The sequence below is a fragment of the Syngnathoides biaculeatus genome, chromosome 17 (genome assembly GCF_019802595.1).
Source record: "Syngnathoides biaculeatus isolate LvHL_M chromosome 17, ASM1980259v1, whole genome shotgun sequence".
Taxonomy (NCBI): Eukaryota; Metazoa; Chordata; class Actinopteri; order Syngnathiformes; family Syngnathidae; genus Syngnathoides; species Syngnathoides biaculeatus.
This window is the reverse complement of record NC_084656.1, coordinates 15,817,230-15,838,063: the sequence shown is the minus strand read 5'-3', so window position 1 is coordinate 15,838,063 and position 20,834 is coordinate 15,817,230. Positions and strand designations below refer to the sequence as shown.

Sequence of the window (20,834 nt, the reverse complement as noted above, 5' to 3'; positions counted from 1 at the left end):
ATCAACCTACACACGCACTGTTTACCCCATAAAACTGGCTTGTTTTGCTCTCTCTCCACTCTTCTCACCCTTCCTCTTCCATCCTCGCTGACTCGCAGCCCTCTCACCCCCCCCACCTCTTTCATCTTGCTCTCTGCTGCATCTCTCACACAGTCAACGAGAGCAAGAGTCTCTCCACTCGCGTAGCCTGCCTGCCTGCCTGCCTGCCTGCCTCCTTCATCACCACTGCCACCTCGATTAGTTGTAGCTGTGAGCTTTCTTCAACCGGACTTGTTTTTGCATTGGTTTGCTTCTTCTTCCCGGTCTACACGAGTGCGATGTGTTCCGTAGCTGATCGGGGAGCCTCTTTGTTTGGCCCGTTGTTTATGTTGCGTTGTGGCGTCCCCATGCCTCCGCTACATTTGTGGTGACATGTCTGTTTACATCACCAGCATGGCTCGTAGGACAGGGGCAGTTGGGGGCAGGCGAGGGAGCAGCGCTAGCAACAGAGGAGGAACAGCTGGAGGAGGAGAGAGATGCGAAGCAGGAGGGATAGTTCAGGAGCAACGGGGAGGTCCAAGGAGAGCAGTCCTTGGAGCAAGATATGGTTCAGGGGGAGGACTAGGTCGAAGTGTGTGTCAGGGGGTTTGCGTTTCAGTCCAGGAGCTGAGCTACTGTCTGTGTCTTCCCTGTTGTTGCACAGTCTTACTGCAGCATGGAGCTGACCCCAACATCCGCAACACCGACGGAAAGTCTGCCTTGGACCTGGCTGAACCTTCCGCCAAGGCCGTGCTCACAGGTCAGTGCCACTTTCCTCTCAGTCTGTTAAACGCCACACACTCTACTGACTTATTTTACACACTGTGTTTATTCTTGTTATTCTGGGGAAGCTTCCACCTTCATCACTATTTGACTTCAACAACCAGCACTCATTGTCCAGTCCTGTGGACAGTTTCCTTTCCTAGAGAACTTTGCCAAAGGCAGGTTTCTCCACCCCGATACAAAAATAAATAGTCCTCGGAGAGGATTTAGTGGCCAGATGGCTACATCGAATTTTGAGACTAATTGCTCGTTCCTTCTACGTTATTTGCTGTATGAGGTAGAGGGAACCAGAGGGCGGACGTAACGGCAAGTCCAAATGGCAAATTCCGATTTAATTGCTATCTCCGTTTTGACTGTGTTTCAAGTGACACATCCAGTATACTGCATGACAACACATGAAATAACCAACGTCCAAATTGCACTTAAATAACCACACTGGCATCGACACCAGACGCTGAAAACACTGAAGTAAACAAAAGAACATTCATTCATCATCCGAGCCGCTTATCCTCATGAGGGTCCCAGGAGTACTGCAGCCAATCTCAGCTGTCATTGGCGTGAGGCAAGGTACACCCCGAACCGGTTGCCCGCCAATTGCAGGGCACAGAGAAACAAAAAAGCATTCACACTCACAATCACACCTAAGGGTAATTTAGTCTCCAATTAATGCATGTTTTGGGGATGTGGGAGGAAACCGAGAACATGCAAATTCCACACAGGCAGTGCTGGGGTTTGAACCCTGGTCCTCAGAACTGTGAGGCTACCGCTCTAACCAGTTGCACCGTGCCGCCTACAAAAGAGCGTGTAATACAAATGTTAAATATTCTGTACTAAATAATTGACCTGGGCTAATTCTTACCCGTCATGAATTTGAGTGAGAATAACCTCAAGATATGTATCACTACTGTCTGCATGTATTTTGCTTTTTTTAATGATCGGCACACAAATAATGTGCATTTATATGTTGTTGTATATTTTGACCATATTTAAGTCTATATTTTGCTGTGTTTAGAGATACATGTTTTTGTTGTTTGGGCAGATGAATTGGTCTATATGTCAGCGATTTGGTGTATTTTGATAACATCAAGCTCGTGTTCATGGTATATTTGATCTTTGGGTTTATGCCTATTTTGTCTTAGCAGATGTATTAAATATTTGTCACATTTGTATTGATGTTTGAAAGAAATCTGATTCTTATTTGAAGATATCCAATACCATGTGGTTTTGTCTATTTTGCTACTATGACACATCCAGTAGTTGTAACAAAAGAATACAGGTTGTGTGCAGCCCTGTTTTCTAGGAGAACATATCTGAGTTTTTCTCCTTTGGTTATGTTCATCTGGAACTCTTCAACAAAAATTGGGTATTTTTTGCAACTGTGTTTTGGTGGAGTCCAATTGTACTGTATGTCCCTGAAGCGCTGTGTGACAAACTGTTATTGTTATTTGAACTACCTGTTTTTTGCAGCTCTCGAGCCAGAGCCTGTTACGCGCTGTGCCAAGGCTAGAACCTTAGTGGTCGGAATAACATGATAAATTATTCAATTGTATCCATCATCTGCAGATTTTGAAAGAAGGGAGGAGCATGATGTATGGATTTAACGTTTCACAAATAATTCTGCCTGAAATATTTTCTGCTGTCTAATCAGGTGACATAGGAAATCAAAATTGGAAATAAAAATGCATGCATGAGCTGTCACGGTAATGTACAACTAGAAATGCATGGTCGATGAACACAGAATAGTACACCGCCCATCTTCCAATTGTTTATGACTGATATGTACCTATTCAATAAACCACCAGACATTCAATTACACAAAATGTTGCTTTCTAATAATATTGTGAACTCAAATTACACTATCCTTTCAATGACATTGAATCTTTAAGGAAAAAATTCACAACTTGCTACAAAATGGAAAAAAAGAGATTCCATATGTAGTCCATGTTGCTATCTTATGTTATATTTATTTACAATTATTATATTTACAAAGTTTAATGCCGACTTATCTCAACGGACATGAATTCTGTGTTCAAAAACTCGAAAGACTTCACTGTGGAAGGACACAATGTATTTAACGTTCTTTCACAAAAAAATAAATATAAATAGTAACTTGGGCAAACAGATGAATAACAATCATTTTTCAGATTTATCAATCAATGAAATTTATATAATACCCATTCAAGACCAAAACAAAATGTAGTTTACAATAGCCATTTTTTGTCTTTTTTTTATTCTTTCCATTCACCAAGCTATTCTCACACATTTTTTTCCAGTTATTTCAGCGCTCACTTTCAATAAGCAATTTTTTTGATTTTGCTGTTCTCTCATAGCATGATTTTTTTTTTTTTTTTTCAAGATTTCATTTAAAATCTGCAAAAGTTGAATAGAGGCAACTCGATCTGTTAGTGTTTCACCTTTAATCTGAAAGGCTTCACCAGATCTCAGATGAACTTCCATGACCTTGATGACAGAGAATCTACACAGAGATGTTCATTTCAAATCCTCTCATCTGTTCATTTCCTCACTTTGTCTCCCTGGGAATTGATGCAGGCTCTATAACAGTTTTGACTGCCGCACCTCAATGTTAACACTGCCTTACATCATCAATTCCCCTCGTCAGGCTCTGTGGTTAATGAGATAAACTTTGATACATGGTGAGGAGGGACATTGTGTCAAAACCTTGAGGGTAATTTTACTGCTGCGGAAATAATAATGCCAGATGTGAATGCAGTGTATTTTGTTTGGCGGAGGATGGCTGCAACATGTATTCCTTTTGCTATATTCGTGTTTGTCTATCTTTGTGGTGAGGTGCCACTGAAATTATATTCTGTCCACATACGCAGCTTTCACACTTTGCATTTATTTATGAGTTTTCTGTCTTACCATGAGCCAAAGGTCGCAGCTCATCAGTGACCCGTTGAACCGTGGTTGATTTTAAAATTTGGAAAATAGGTCTGAAACAGATATGAGGCCCCCATTTGCCTGAATTGTTAACCCTCTATAGTGTGAAAATAGGATTGTGTGCTCATTTACATGAAGGTGGGGACTGTATTAGACAAATTTCAAGGCAGACAATTGCACTTACATGCTCTAATTAATATCCTGTATGGAGGCTAATAATATAATTCTTTAAGCAATGTCACATGACCGACATGCATAACACATTTTCCAAAAAAGATTTGAATTCTACCTCTTACTCTTCTGCTTTTGTTTTGCCTATTGTGAAAACACTTTAACTCAAAATAGTAAAACAAAATGTTTGTTGAACATTTTCCTGCATCCAGAATCACCATCATCATCATTTTCATCATTTTTTTTTAGCTTTTAGTTGTTTTATGATAAATGCACACACAATGTTAAAAAATATATGTATTTGTGGAACTGGAAAATGTTTGTAAATCGTGGATATTTTTGTGGATTTAAAAATGTGTAAATCATGGATGTATTTAAAGAGCTAAAAAATGTGTAAATTGAAGATATATTTGTGCAAATAATTTAGAGAGAATCTGTCTCCATAGAAAAATGGCTATTGTGTCCAAAATCATGGTCGTTCAACTAAGCCTCCGGTTGTAGCAAAACTGACTTTTTCCTCACTTCTGTATAGCCATTACACTTATTAACTACCACAATGAGACAGGTGCGAAAATAAAAGGTTTGCAATTGTGTGACCAAAGACGGGTTACAACTGGCAGTAAAGCAAAGGCACAGTTTGACAAATACCATGAATATGAATATGAGCATAACCTCAAAATCATACTTTTATCATTGCCAAACATCAAAATGAAGGAGAAAGAGGCAAAAATTGTGGGACTGAAATAGAGGTTCACGTAATTTTAGCTGCCTGTTTTTAAACTCATGTTATTAAAGTGACTTATCGCCAGGTCTGTAACACTGCCAAGCCAAGTTGCACCTTTTCTCCAGCCACGAACAAGATGCTGCTCTTCCCCCCTCTTATTGAAGTTTCAACACTCATAAACACCACTATGGCAAGCAGTGCACTTTGGCTCCTTGTCGTCATGACAACAACCCAAGGTGGACGCACACTGTTGACACGATGACGCTGGTTTTAGAACCTAAACGTAACTCATTCGTAGTGACGATTTAATGCATGTCCCATCCTATCATTTCCAACTAAACATTCATTAATAATCTACTGTTTCATATTTGCAGTATAGCTTAAACTTATACCTAAATAAGAAATGTAGAAGTAAAATACTTTAGATCATGCTGGAAAATTATGACAGTCTATCATTATTGCAATGTCTTTGTGTACTGTACCAGTTCTACTGGCAGTCAGACAAGCCCCACAGCATGATCCTACCACATCCTTGCTTCACAGTTTTTGTTTATTGTGGCCTGAGAAATCTCCATAAGCTCTATCTCATCATTAGTAATAGTATTTGGGCGCATTCACTCAGCTATAGACCTGTGTCATATCTGAAGGTGTCAGTGAGTCCCTTAGTTCATGATGTCGATTTGTGATTGTGTTTCAAGCGGCTTCCACTTTTTGGCTGGCCAGTTATTCTTGGAATAGTTGGGACCATCTGAGCTAATTTCCTTTTTTTCATGAGCTGGACCAGCGGGTTGTTTCTTTGGCTTCCCCAAATCCATGTTCTTCTGCTGATTAATTTTTTGGAAGAACTTCCCAACTTTCACAGGCATCCGGAAGGACCAGATGGCCATATTTACATTTGAACAAGTAAGATAATACTGACATATTTCCAAAATGACAGTAAGAAATTAAGCTTCTACGCTCAAGTCTACACACTCTTGTTTGAATGCCATCTTTTTCATGATATAATAAAATGATACCAAGCTAACGCAATTTCTCGTGTATAATGTGCACCCGTGGATAATACGCACACCTGACGTTGACCTCAAAATTCTAAAAAAACATTTTGCATTGTTTGTAATGCATTTTTACAATGCGTGATTTTGCTTCCACCCATATAATCAAACAAAGTACATTATTATCTGTATTCTGAAGTTGTTGGCACAGTTGGCGTCACGGTGGTTTAGCTGTAGAACGTTGGCCTCACAATTCTGAGGACCAGGGTTTAAATCACGGCCCTCCTGTGTAGAGTTTGCATGTTCTCCCCATGCCTGCATGGGTTTTCTCCGGGCACTCCGGTTTCCTCCCACATCCCAAAGACAAATGGTCTGTCAAATGCCAAATGGCTGTCTCCCCTCATGTGCCCTGCGATTGACTGGCAACCAATTCAGGTTGTACCCTGCCTCCTGCCCGATGACAGTTGGTATTGGGTCTAGCCCTCCCGTGACCCTTGTGAGGATAAGCGGCTCAGAAAACCACCAAGTTAACCACTTTGAACACTTAATAATTGCTTTTTATTCCTGCATTCATTTATTTAAGAAAAAACATTTATCGTGAAAAAAACATAACCCTGAAGAAATTAATGAGGGTTATTTTTCAGCAAATTACTCATTAAAAAAAAAAAAAAAATCACAAATTGTGTCCGGGTGTGTAAACTTATAAGCAAAACTATACATATATGCAGTCATACATTGTACATCTTTCAGATTGGAATGATAGTGTAGGCTCTTTTTTTTTTTTTTCTTTTTAAATCATAAAGTGGCATTGGCAGATTAGAATGAAAGTGCAAATCTCGCATGACCACTCGACTCATTTTCCTTTGAAAGTCATGTCACGTTATTATCCAAGCTGCTTATCCTCACAAGGGTTGTGGGAAAGCTGGAGCCTATCCCAGCTAGCTTTGGGTGAATGGCAGACTACACCCTGAACTGGTCGCCACTCAGTCGCAGTGCAGATATCGACACCATCACTGAGCGGGATCGATCCCACACTGCCCGCACCAAAGGCAGGCGTGTGTACCACTACACCATCAGCGACTCCTTGCTTTGAAAGTGCAAAGCTTTTTCCATAACCACTACATGTCGACATACATTTATAAAATGTGAGGTTTTTTTCCATTTGCCTCTATACCCATGTATAATGCTCACTAGTAACTTTCAACGATTATGGGGGGGGGAATTCTCATTGTACATGAGAAATTATGAAAAATTATTTCTCCACTATGAATGTGACCTATAACCTTTACAACTTAATTGAAACAAAACTGAAAAGTCAAAATAAACAACTGCAAAAACATAGCTGTTCAAATGCGCAGAGCTTTTTTAAATGAAAATATGGCTGTGTTCCAAATTATCCAACCACATTCAAATTAATGTTAAATATGAGTCAATGTATGTCACCATTTAAAGCACCTCTGTTTAACCCCAACTAAATTCACCTGTTGTAGTACGTTTTTCCTGTGATATTCTCATAGCCTCATTTTACAGCGCAAGCCATGGTCCACCAAGAGCTTCCACAGCGTCAAAGGGATCGTACTGCTTCAACATATTAGGAAAAGGCTTCATCATCAAGTTTAGAAAATATAATACAGCAGTGACATTACTAAGAGCACAATGCCTCGCTAAAATTAATGAAAAGACCAGAACACAACTGGTCAGGGAGGCTGCCAAGAGGCTGTCAGCAAATTGAAAGAGCTGCAAGAATTTCTTGCAAGTACCGGCTGCTGAGTAAATGTGACAACAATCTGTTGTCTTCATATGCCTATGCTATGGGACAGAGTGGTAAGATGGGAGGAAGCCTTATTGTGTTCCTAAGAGGGGTGTCCACAGTAGGTGCCTTCATGATCTGACAGACTTGGAGCATTTTTGCAAAGAAAAGTGGGCAAATACTGCCACATCAAAACATACTCCAGTGATACCCTCACCTAAAAAGACTGAATGCTGTAAGAAAAGCCATAGGTGCTACAACGTATTAATTGTGTGTAACGGTGTCCATGTTTTCAGAACCGTTATTGTATAATTTTCTTTTAATTTTTTTTTCTTTTTTTTCCTCAAAAGATTGACTATTACGGGTGATAGGTCTCATTCAAGGTGGAAAAAGTTAGAATTTCTTCTTTTCATTTTTTGCAAAACAAAAAAATGGCATTTGAATAGGGGTGTGCAGACTTATAGCCACTGTACATTTATATTTTAATCTACTACACAGGTTTCTCTGGTGACAGCCTGCAAAATTCTTTTCCCTCCATCCTTTATGTTCTACCACCTTGATTTAGAGGTTCAGCTCCTCGTCTTCATCTCTGCCGCAGGCTAGCACAGTTTTCAGCTCCTGTCAGTGGTGAGGGAAGCTTATATTGACCCATAAATTAGCTCTATGGCTCTGTCACATACAAACTGCTTTGATAAATGGTAGTCTGTTCTATGTTAGCTGGAGGAGAGAAAAGGAAACGCATTCCTTTTTCAAAAGATACACATTACAAAAGAAAAAAAACAATTTTATTGATGATAATTACGTGTGTAAATGGGTATTTACCCATTATAGGCTTTCTAAAGGGCTTTGAGCACTTGGAAGGTGATAAAGCACAGTAAAAAACCATTGAGGAAAATGTTAAACGGACAGTAGAAGTCAAAATGACTGCTTAAGGTTTTTTTTTCACATTTGCTTTTCAGAAATAACAGAAATAAAACAATCTTGTTTCAGTTCTTCATGAGATATTGCTCTTGATGACACAGCAGGGGGCACACATGCAACAGACACTCTGACAGCCGTTTCCATGAATGCATTATACGTACACTATATATAGCATGATTTTGAGCAGTTCTCACAAGAAATTGCCATCCACAAGGACTCTGAATTCAAACAGGTAAGCATCATTTTTTGGAAAAACTATCCACTTCTTTGCCTTTTTTGTTACAAGAGGTTCTAAAACACCTTGGGGCAGCAGTGTAAAGCTTATTATCAATGCATTGAACTTATAGTTTAAGTCTCCCTGTGCAGTTCAGTAAAACAAGTCTGCAGTGGATTGAAATGTTTTTATGTCCCCCTGTTTTTTTTTGGTACAGCTTCTGCTGCAAATAGCCAAGTGGGTTTGCAGGGAGCAATGGCCAAAATATCTACACTACAATTCTGACTTTTGGGAAGTTTTTGTATGAATAGCTCAAGATCATCATAAATCATATGAAGAAAATTAAGTTGTCACACTTATGCATTCATATTAATAATGTGTTACGATATCAATAGACAAAAGTACAGAAAAATGAGAAGTACTGAGGAGGAGTTAAATACATTTTAATGCTAAATAATTGCTCTCTATCGCTATAACGTTAGTCTAATATAAATTTTTTCAACAGGTGTAAATTGAGAGCTATGTTATTCAATTAGTCAAAATAATGATTTTTCTCATTTACTACTTAGTAGTAGAAATGAAACTGTTTTTTTCAATTCATATCACGATTATAGAACGCAATAACAATTTGTCACAATTGCCAATATCTCTAAAAGACAACATATATGCACCTAATGCATTAAAACGAGCAAGTAAGATATACTTTTTAAAAACAAAATTGTTTTGCTCATTAGTAATAGCAAACAATAACTACCATTTTCATGTACTGTATGCGAGACCAACAAAATGACGTTGAGAACAGTGATGACTCAAAACATTGAAGGCTGGCACCTTTTTCCATACCGGGAATTTTTTTCTCGAAAATTTCACCTACAAAGTAATTGTCTTTAAAACACCTTGTAAAGGGGAAATAAAATCTCGAAATGAATTCGTTCCGAAAGTCGTTTCGCAACATTAATTTTTTGTAAGTAGCTTTTTACATACATGCATTTTACATTTAAATAGCCTAATCCGTTTATAAACCCCCCACCCCCACTCGTATACAGTGTGTATACAGCTTTATATGTAGATATATACACACTCAGTCTTATTCTGTCAATTAAATATGTAGCTCAGTGTAGGCACAAATGAATATATATCCTGTCCCATTGTGCTAGTTTAAGGGAGACAAAAATGATAATGCATGGATTAATTACAAAAGACAATGAAAAAAAAAATAAACCAAACTCTACAATACTTTGATTTAGTACCTTAGATTTGTCTACTAAAGTTGACTGCAGCTAAGCAATGGGGGAAAAAAAATTACCCATGTAAAAATGTCTCCATAGCGAGTTGCTTTGTGGAACAAAACAATCACCATGAGTATTTTTTTCGTCTTCACCGTGGTTCGTGTCATTGCTCATTGATCCTGCTCCAGTCGCAAAGCACTTATTAGTTCACTTTCATCTGGTAGTGTGTGCCCTTGACTACTCTCACACACTGTTGTTTAATGAAATCGCAAGTGCAACCAGCTCACCATAATCCTTTAGTGTCACTCACCTGCCTTTAAACCCGTCATCTATACACGTTGTCCTCTTGCCCCCTGCTGTCACCCGTTCGTTTTTTTTCCCCTCTGTTTGTCACCACCTTTTCACTGACTCGTCTCAGTTATCTGCTTGAATTCACAGTTTGCATGCATACTTGTATATCTTTATCAATTAAAGGGAGAAATCTCATTTTAGCAACCTTAGTCATCGCATCATAAACGAAGATTTTCCATCCCTGTAACAAGCCCTGGAATGGAAGTACTAAAACAGATAAACATGAGCACAGTGAGTCAATTAACTATATTAATTACCTCTGATTGCTATTCGTAGACGAGCTTCTTGTGTCTCGGAGATCTTTTTTTACTGTGTAACCCAGTTAACACGTAATTTTGCATGAAACGTTTGTCTTTTTTTTCCCCGAAAAGTTGCGCATTTAGTCATGTTTGAAACTTTGTTTGACTTGAAACATTCATTAGCCGCTTATCCTCACAAGGGTCACGGGAGTGCCGGTGCCTATCCCAGCTGTCAACGTGCAGGAGGCAGGGTACACCCTGAACTGGTTGCCAGCCAATCGCGTAACTTGAAGCAATTTAAAGTATTAGTGATTGATGGATATTAGTGATGGCATTTGTGTTTGTTCTTGTACTATCCACATTACCTCGTGCCTTATTGTGTGATGTGCTTCAAGTTAAGCACCCAGGTTGCTGTGAATAAAAATAATGGATCCTCAGACATAATATCGTTAACTGTATCCTCTATTTTTTGTTTATTAATCAATATTTGAAAATTTCACACAATTTTTCATACAATTTAGTTTCTGATCAAATGGTACATTCACCCTATACTTAAAAAAAATACAATACACTGGCAATGTATAATGATTCAAGGCCTATATTTCAAGAAGATGGTGTTGGAAATGTCTATTTTTGTAAAACATTGTCATTCCAAATGCTTACCCCTCTGTACATCGCCACTGTAGCTCTCCTTACTACTGTGTGAATATTTTGCAAGGAAAGTATCATATGACTTTGCCCTTGAAAGAAATCTAAGTTGGGGAATTGGGAGTGAAGTTGGACTTCTTGGCGTTCAGATGGAAAGGCCTCTTTAGGGCTGGAGCATTGTGAGGCTTACCCTGACTACTTCTTACACGGCAATGGATGGTAACGCCGCATCAAACCACAGGGAAACCGCAGGGATCCAGTCAGAAGCTACAAAAATACAAAGAGATGACCACACATTGATGCACAAAAATGTCATCGTGTGTGTTCTCCAGCACATTTTCTTTTCTTTTGAGTATTCCTGAGTTCAGGTCAGAAAGTGCAAGGCAATCACTGTGTGACATTTTTAGCATTCTGCTGCTGATAGACTACTGAGTAAAGGTCACAGAAGCTCTGCTCGTCGAAATAGTAGGCCATAGAATAAAGTGAAATTGTTTAAATCCACATTGCAAATGTCCCAATAGGCCAGTTTAATAAGCAGTGGTTTGAGGAACAAACTATCGCTCCATCATTCTTTAGTAAAATATACACGCAATATTCCTGGAGCCTGTAAATAGACAAAGTCTGCATAATTCCTGTGATGGAAGGAAAATGGAAATTAAAAAGTACAGCAAATGCCCAATATTCACGGGGCATAGGAACTAAGCACTGATGTGACAAGCAAAAAAACTAAATTAATGGCCCCAATAGTTTTGTAATTGCCTTTATTAATATTTTAAACTAAGTATTTATCGTTTCAAATTTATCTCACATTTCCTTTAAAAGTTAAATGGTTCACAGACTTTTTTTTTTTAATGAAGCAGGAAAACATGCAACAAAAACTCAGTACTTCTGCTAACCCAGGCACCACCTCATAAAAAAAGATGGTAGAACACTTGAAATGTGAAACACACTTCATTGATACCCATCCTTTTCTTATTAGCTAGCGTTTTGGCTCTTGTCATTTTAATAGATTACAAAAAGAGCCCAGTAATGTACAAGATTCTGTAAATAGGTGAGTTTTTCCAGCAAATAACTGAGGTTTCAGAGAGGAAAAAAAACAATTATGAATTTGTGACGAGGATCATCTGGTATACTGTCGAGAATTTGTAAAATGTGTACACTGCTGCAGTAATGTTTTCTCAAAAACTTACTGGAAGCTATAATTACCGGTGTATTCTTTGTGAGATAAAGACTGGTTGGGGTAAAAGGATAACTTTTGGATCGCTAAAAAATGTGTTTCTCTCTTGGAGTCAGTTACTACTTTTCAAGTTACTGCTGCTCAACTGAAGCTTTGGGGTGACACACATTTACACATTGTTTGAAATATGTAAGTACAGTAAGTAAATACAGCGTTTTTGAGTTGTCTTCCAGAAAAATAATAAGTAGTGGGTAGTCTCTTTATTTTTAGACGGTTTTCTGAGTCAACATGCCGGAATTTGGAGCAAGTCTTCAATCCCACAAATCTTTTCTGGTGAATAGTTTTTGCATGATTTATTTATTTTTGTGCACTTGTTTTGGGCTCTAGAATTTTATATATAAAGCATTTTGTAATGTTTGTATTGTCTCTGCGCTAATGTTATTCTGTTTCACCAGATAAAAATGCAACTAGAATCAGGAAGATAACCAAGTTCTCATGTTTATGTGGGATTTTTTGACTTACTTAACCCTTCAAAGCAGTAGTAGCCTCTTAGCTGTGTGCATATTTTCTCTGTGATTAAAAAGTGAACATTTATTTTTCACCGGGGCACAGGCGAGTAACTGGCATCATTAGAAAGGTCAGGTCTTGTTTTTTTTGAATTGCTATGCAAGCTAACGGGCTCTAATGAATACTTCATGAGCCAGAGGGATAGGAATTTGGCCGCCATTCACATCTGTAGGGCACTCAGGCCTAAGAAGTGAGAGTTTTGGGATTATTGACATCCAGAAAAATTGGAATGGAGATGCTTTTACTGGTATACTCATTACAGAGGGGGCATTTACCACACATAGTTTTCAACCAAGAGTGCATTAAAAACTTCTTTTTCCTTGTGAAAGTTTTTGAAAATTAGCTAACGCACTTGGTAGCTCTGGAATGATGCATTATTTTTTCCTCCAGTCTTCAATTTACTGCAGCAACTTTTTTTTTTTATGGCTACTCTCAGTCTCCTCACGAATAAATGTACTTTCCTTACCATGGTTAACACACTATGAAGTAAATAAAGGAGATCCTTGTACTTTATATTGTTATCAGTACTGTAAAGTGGAGAGCAGCAAAACCGAAACGGAGTTTTCCAGTCGTTTTCTGTTTTTCGTGTCTATGATAAATGCAAAAGGACCGAAAACCTTGTACTTGTTGTGTAAATGTATTCTCAAGACTTGAGTGAATAATATACTAAAGAGGCAGAGGGGAGAGGATGTCATCAAGATAAAGGGTAACCAGTCTGAAGTCGTCTGTCTGATAACAGCAATGGTAGCAAATGGCAAGCTTTCACCTTTGCGGACCAGATTAAGTGTATTCCTGCATCCTCTAAAGGCCAAGTGTGCATCCTTCTTCGCCTAATCAGTGACACACTCATTGATTACCATTGTGACTGATATTCGATTAGTGTCTCGTGATGAATGAGTTGGACTTTGTTTCCGCTCAGACTCTCTCAGGCGCTCACACCTCAGGATCAATAGATTATTCGGATTTGTTGCTTTCTAATCTAAAACAAGATGAAATACCTGGGAAGAGAAGCTACATATTTATGTATGTACGCTGTGTGCAGATGTGATGCACTTCTGAGGTTGGTCACCATTTTAGCACATTTCCTACAGCTGAAATTGCCTAGTTTTCCACATGGATGCTCGGCTCCACAACACGATGGGATTTAGTGAAGGCAAGCGGCCACTCTGCAGTAGGCTGACAGAATTTGATTAATGAACTCAATCAAAACGGGAGGAAAAAGCAATGACTAATTTTGTTCACATCAAAATGGAAAAATGAAAGCAAATTGAATTACCATCTAAAATCAAACTCGGCCTTAAAATGAGTGTGCAAATCATTATTGGCTAAATCTGCTATTATGTTACTGTATGGCATATGTTGAAGAAATGTTTTCATGATTTTTAATCCGGATGAAAAGGTGAATATTTTTTTACTGTAGTGACGTCAGCGTGCTAAATCAAACAGAAGCCTATACCAGGTAAATCAAGTATTGCTCCTTTCATATGTTTTGTAGAGACTGTCAAGAGTCATTTGATTGTGCAGACTAGACCTAGCCTAACGATCTTACCACAGTAAGGTGTTTGGGTCTGCTGTCTCTTTTGTTTACTTCTGTGCATGCTTCATTCAGGACAGCAATATTATGTACTTATTTTAGCTGTAGTTGTTATCTGCAGTTAACATTTTCCATTTTATACAGCTGTCTGAAGTCCCAAGCTAATGATGTTTTGTTAAATGATATCACAGATTAATACATTTTTATGGTCCCCAAAAATTTCATGGCGGGTGCACTGCTTTAGGCATTAGAGGAAGGATCCCAGGGAAGAAAATGTTTCTAATCAAAGTATTCTAGATAAAGGCGCTCCGCAGCATGGCACTCTACTTCTAACTCATTATTGACTGTGTCACTATTATTGTTGTCATCCCATGGTAGTATTTCTTCTTTGGAGGGTGACTGGGCTGGGCTATGCTATATAAAGGTAATTGTGCAGATGCATACCCATCTACCTCATCTTAGTCACATGTGCTCTGTAGAATAAGACAGGGTAGGACTAGGTCCCCAGAACACACAATTATTCCCAGTAAATGTTTGATTTACTCAGAAATCATCCTGATATTTCAGAGAAAGGAGGGACCAACAGTCCAGCAAAACTAGAACAAGATCAGTTGTTATCTCTTACTTTCTAGTCTATTTCTCTACTAGTTACCAGTTATTGTTTTTTGCAGCTCTTTCAGAAGCACGGCGCTAATGAGACAAAGACGAAAATGGCAATGACTACTGTCGGTCTAAAAAAGAGCTAAAGACAGAGAAATTAACTAGTTACTTAGGTGTTTTTTATTCTCAGCAGTAGCAACGCTAAAAGGTTACATAAAACTGGGATGAGAATTTTCCGCCGATCGGCGGATTTCCGACTTTTCCAGACCAAAATGACCATTCTCGAGATAAGTGCAAATCCGTTGAGAAAATTTCATGGGGGGTATCGTGGGGCTGCCTGTCGGTGGTGGGCTCCGAGCTGCAAGTTCAGCTTAGTGGTAGCACAAGCACGACTATCATATGCCGTTCTAACTTGCTCGTTAGTGTAAATATTTGCATTTTGCGACATAAACATTAAAACTTGATTGCGGCAGATTACTCGATTGGACAACAGAGTTATACAGTATAACGATCCAATCGTTTTAGTGGTTAATCGAGTTTCACCATTGCCAAGTACATGTGTTCTCGGTTCTCAGAAATCGCAGTGTAACTTGTTAGTTAGCCAAGTAATGACGCGTGGGACTTAGCATGAATTGAGCGACGGTGTTCAAAGTTTTACGATGGCGAAAGTGTTAGAAAAAAAGGATGAAGATCGAGCGAGGGCAATTGCCAAGGATGCTGGAATCAAAAACTGTTTCAGACGGGCATGGCTTGAAAAAAGTGTAACTGTGCAGATAGGACCGAAAACGGTATCAACATGTCTAACCGAACACATACAATAATTGGACATTCCCGGCAAAGTGCTGTGCACTCTGTGTTCCAATAGGAGCATTAAATATCCAGGAGGAAACTCAACACCCCCCCCCCCCACCCACCTCCCCATCGACATCGACAGACATTTTCAGTGTTTTTCCAAATTGGTCATTCTCATCCCTGATAAAACATTCCCCTTACAGTGTTTCAACATTTTCTGATGCCAAATGATTAATTCCATTTTCTTTACTTCTCATGCTGAAAATTAATAAACAACAGACTACTCTCTTTTCAAGTTCCATAGGCCTAATATCATTTCCAGGATAGATGATAATACACGTTATTTTTTTCCCCTTTCTGTAAAACAGGAATATGTCGTAGATTGCACATATAGTAAAATGTTGTTTCTCCAAATACATTGATAATATGCCATGTGTGTATATGTTTATGTACAGTATATATTTGTAATAATACCAGTTACTTGCCTGTCACCTGCCGAAAAAGAAATGTTCTGGCTAAATGCAGAGGGGTTGCGTCAGGAAGGGCATCCGGCGTAAAAGATGACACGCTGTGGCGACTCTTAACGGGACAAGCCAAAATATATAATATAGTCACTGTCATTTGACAGGCGCGAATGCGCCCGCGAGCCATCGCACTTACAAATCTGCACAGTCGAGGATGAATAATCATGTGTGAAATTTGTTACAAGTAGAAATACATAGATATTGAAAGACGTCGCTTATTTTGTGTAGTCTTGATCAATGTTTCCTCTAAGCTGCGCCACTGCGCACTTGTCGCACACTCTCAGTGCACATGAAAACCGATGCAGCATAGTGAACCACAGCCTGACGTCTTTTTTTTAACATGGAAGCACACGGTCTCTCACAACGACCTGCTGCTCAGCCTACTTCTGCTTCCCAGTTTCCTGACACCGCCCTCCTCTGGTCTTAAAGGGGTACACTGATAATTACAAACAGAACAAACACCCGCAACTTTATATCTGCGGACATGACTGACCACACCTGTACGTTTTTCAAACATGAGTGACTCTATACACATAAATATACACACACAAAGGACAAAGGGAGAAAAATAACTTAAAAGACCCTGTGATTTTGCAAATTCTCCCATATAAGTGGGATAGTTTAAAATTCACATCCATTTTGCAGTTTTACTTTGTTACCTTCATCATTATGCATTATTCCTTTGCACTGTAAATGCAGAAACTCTTGCAGTCATTGGTCAGTCTGCATGTTAATAATTACAGATGGCTGACTGATTTATTCAGTCATCCAGTCATCATGCAGACATTGGTTAGTTTACATTTGATCGATGTAATTACCTTCGGCACCAGTACATAATTTAATGTAACAAGGTTTTCTTCTTAATACAACATATTGACATTATTTGGCCAAAAGGTAGGCTATGACAAAACATGTCAAAAGGAAAGAAAAGACTTATACTTTACACTTGTCCTAGAAAAATGTCTACTTTTTTTGATAACCCTGCTGTCTAACTAATGCAGCACTCTTTAAACCACATGGTCGTGTAATTGAAACAATGTTTTCAATACTAAATACAAATCAATGAATCGTCAGTTTCATAGAATGCAATTACCGATATTAAGTATATGAGAGAGACTAACTGTATCCCAACAGTATTATAGCCCAAGGAATAATCTGGATTCATATTCATTTGCCCTTTCCCTCTGCCAAAGTTTTTTTTCCTACACATAACATTCATCACAGTTGGACTTGAATTTTAAATTTTGCGTTTTTTATTTATTTATTTATTTTTTTGGGGGCTTGGCAACTTGAATTTTGATGGCTTGTGTAATGCAGTTGATTTCACATAAAGTGCGGTAATGCCCTGCTTGCAGTTGATTTGTGTGTAATCTCATAAACTGGTTAAAGAAAAGGGAAAGGCCCGTGTGACCAACCACTAGGTTGCACTCAGGTGCCTTAAGGAGATTGTCTCACTGTTCAAATGGCTTCCACACCATGTCATCTAATTTGGTTTCTTGATCTCTCGCTGTTAATTTCCTTTTTGTATTCGTAGTTTTCAATTTCTCCTCTTGCTTTCCCTTTCTCCCAGTCACACTGTTCCGCCCTTGCCTGGCTAACACCAATTATACTGTGTCAAATCCATGCATGTCAGTTTCCAGATCCCTAATCATCTCTTCTCTCTTTCATCTGCAAATCCTTTGTTCCCCTCCCACCTCCCCCTTTCCCTTCTCTATAACCTCGCGCTTCTGCTTTCCACCCTACCCCACCAGTCTGTCTGCTAGGTAAAGCTCATACTCCTCAATCTGTTCTAGTAGCTCCATTATATTTGCCTCTCTAGCTTTCTTTTTCTTTTTTTCTTTTAACTCACTTTTTCAGTTCTGTATTTTGTTCTGCAAATGTGACGGAAAGTTTGTTGTTTCTATCAAGCAGCATTTTGGAAAGATCACTAATAACTATGCCCAGTCTCAAACAGTAGAAGTAGTATCAATAAGTGATCATAAATGATTAAAATAATCAAATAAGGAAGAACGTGTGGTGGTCATCACCATTGCTCGAGAAAGGATGTTCAGTTACAGATTACTTGAGGTATATTCACATACCTTTAATATGATATGGCTCGCATGCAGGCAACAAAACTTTCTGTAGCCTAACACGCTAGTGCTAGCACTAACGGTTGTACATCGACATGACATTGTTCTGTCGAATCATGCTCTAAAGTTTCGGTGTGTGATGAGTAATTTAATTTCACTAAGTGAGCACCCATTATTTCTGTTGTGTTGTAAAATTGGTTTGACCTTAGGGAAAACTTAAACTTATGCCAGTGACCAATCCTTGACTGCCCCCTAGAAATAATCTTTTTTTTTCTCTCTAAAATGCTGTAGAATACTTTTAAGACACTCAGTATACAGTACACAAGTATATAAAGTAAATGAACAAGTCATTTAAATAGACTCATTTTGTGATCTGAGTGGTGATCAGCCCCAATACATCTTGATTGTGTACAGCTTATTTTAAAGCAGTGAGCCATAATTTTTGTTCGGTGCTAACTTTGTATTGATTTGTGGTACTCTTTGACACTTGAATACTAGTCAACTCGTATGATTTGTTATCGTGCCCTTTCCATATGGCTTTCTTTTGGCTTCCACACAGCTTAATCCTTCTGAGTTGACATTTTATGCTAAATCAAAACAGTCACATTAGCTTTAAAACTTTGGGGTACATTTTGATGCTCTCCCACACCCAAGGCTATTAGTATCAATTCTTTTGTAATTGCTGACAATGCATATTACAATAGTCAATCACAACAGGAGAGCTATTTGGTTCACACACAGATGAAGCAAGTGATGCTGCAGATTCCCTTGGACAAATCACATATGGGATGTCGATTATGTTATGACTGTCAGAACGGAGGGTGGGGGGGTGCATGGCTGCGAGGGAGCGCGAGCTGGAGAGAGGGTAAGGGAGGTAGGGGGAGGGGTTTGTTTATCTCTGTTGTGTTTCCTGACGGTAACGGCGCCTACGGAGCCCACGGGGGGGTTGAGACAAAAAGCAGGGAGACGACGCGTGCGAGGGGGATGATGGGGAGCTTTGGAAGACGGTTAGCGATACCAACGACCAAAGGGGACACGAGGGATGGATGGACGCACAGACGGATAGAGGCAGAGTGTGTGTCAGTCGGGTTCTCCTCGCCGAAACAATGAACACGCTGTGGTCCCTGCCGGCAACACATCGTCACGGCAACCGGAGCCAGAGGGGTGCGCACTAAGCGGGAATGTGGAAGTAGCAGAGAGCAAGAGCAGCTTCTTTCAGGAGATAGATAGATCCTTCCTATTTACGTGTGTCCGTGTGTGTATCTTTGTGTGCATGTTCCTAGCATGATCACACAGATTTGTGTGTTGGGAACCAGTTCATGACACCATGATCTTCTGTAATCATCTAGGTGAATACAAGAAGGATGAGCTGCTGGAGGCAGCGAGGTGAGTACCAAAGATCTTTTGTTTTCATTCCTCCTCCTCCACCTCCTCTTCTTCCCCTCCACCTCCTTCTGCTTCCACCAACTTTATGGCATCCATGCATGGTCTCCTCTCCTCTCTTTGAGTCTTTGCCGCCCACCCTCACATCCCTTCATCCGACTCATACTTTCTTCCCCACGGTTCTGTTGTTTGTCCCCCATCTTGTATCCTCCCTTTTCTCCTCCATCGTTAGCTTCTTTTTATGGCTTCCACTTTTCTCTATCGTATTGCATTTCTTCACATTTTTCCCTGTGTCCCTTCCATTGCTACACTGTTCCATTCTCTTCATTTATTACCTTACTCTGATTTGAGCGCTTGTTTTAACACCATCAAATGGCATGTCTTCTGTCATACGTAGGATATTTAGACCCACACAGAAAAGAAAAGAAAAAAATACAATTGTGTGAAAAGACTATAATCGTAATGAGACAAAAATAGTCTTAACAACTTGTGTTACCACACCAACGTGAATCCAACAGCCTGGACCAAAAACCTTTGTTCACTTTGGAGACCTTCGATATATATTTAGCGTTAATAATCAATATTTTTTTAAAGGCAGTTGAGTGGTTGATGATGGAACAAACCAGCAAAAAGAGGTAATTACTGTGCATGTTAGGTCTTTATCAGGAACAGGCACAAATCTTTACAATCACATAAAACTTTTCATATTCATAATACCGTTGATGTGACAAAACCTATACTAAAATATAGCATTGGATTTTCATCCCAAAGATTCTTTTCATCCTTGTGTGGATAAGCCACTTGGAAAATGGATGGAGGGATATTTGCACAATTTTTTTTTTGCGTGAACTTCTATACAAGCTATAGTTTCAGATGCTTACATCACATTTAGTCATAAACAATTAAATATCAGGAAGAACAAATTATAATTTTATTTTTTTGCTTTACCTATTTGGCAGCATGGCGGGCGACTGGTTAGCACATCTGCCTTACAGTTCTGAAAACCAGGATTCAAATCCCAGCCTCACCTGTGTGGAGTTTGCATGTTCTCTCCATGGCTGCATGGGTTTTCACTGGGTACTCTTATTTCCTACCACATCCCAATTACTGGCATGGTAGGTTGATTGAAAAATCTGAATTGTCATTAGGTGTGAATGTGAGTCCGAATGTTTGTTTGTTTATTATATGTACCCTGTTATTGGCTGGCAACCAGTTCAGTGTGTACCTTACCTCTTGCCCCAAAA

At 39.1% G+C, this 20,834-nt stretch overlaps 1 protein-coding gene across 1 annotated transcript in view; it reads left to right on the top strand.

The window, feature by feature from the left end:
* tnksa (tankyrase, TRF1-interacting ankyrin-related ADP-ribose polymerase a) overlaps positions 1–20,834 on the top strand; it is a 70,337-nt gene that overhangs the window by 10,061 nt on the left and 39,442 nt on the right. The window contains exons 4-5 of the mRNA XM_061800639.1: positions 683–778; positions 19,557–19,593. Of these exons, the coding sequence (XP_061656623.1) occupies positions 683–778; positions 19,557–19,593 (133 nt within the window). The remainder of the gene's footprint in view (positions 1–682; positions 779–19,556; positions 19,594–20,834) is intronic.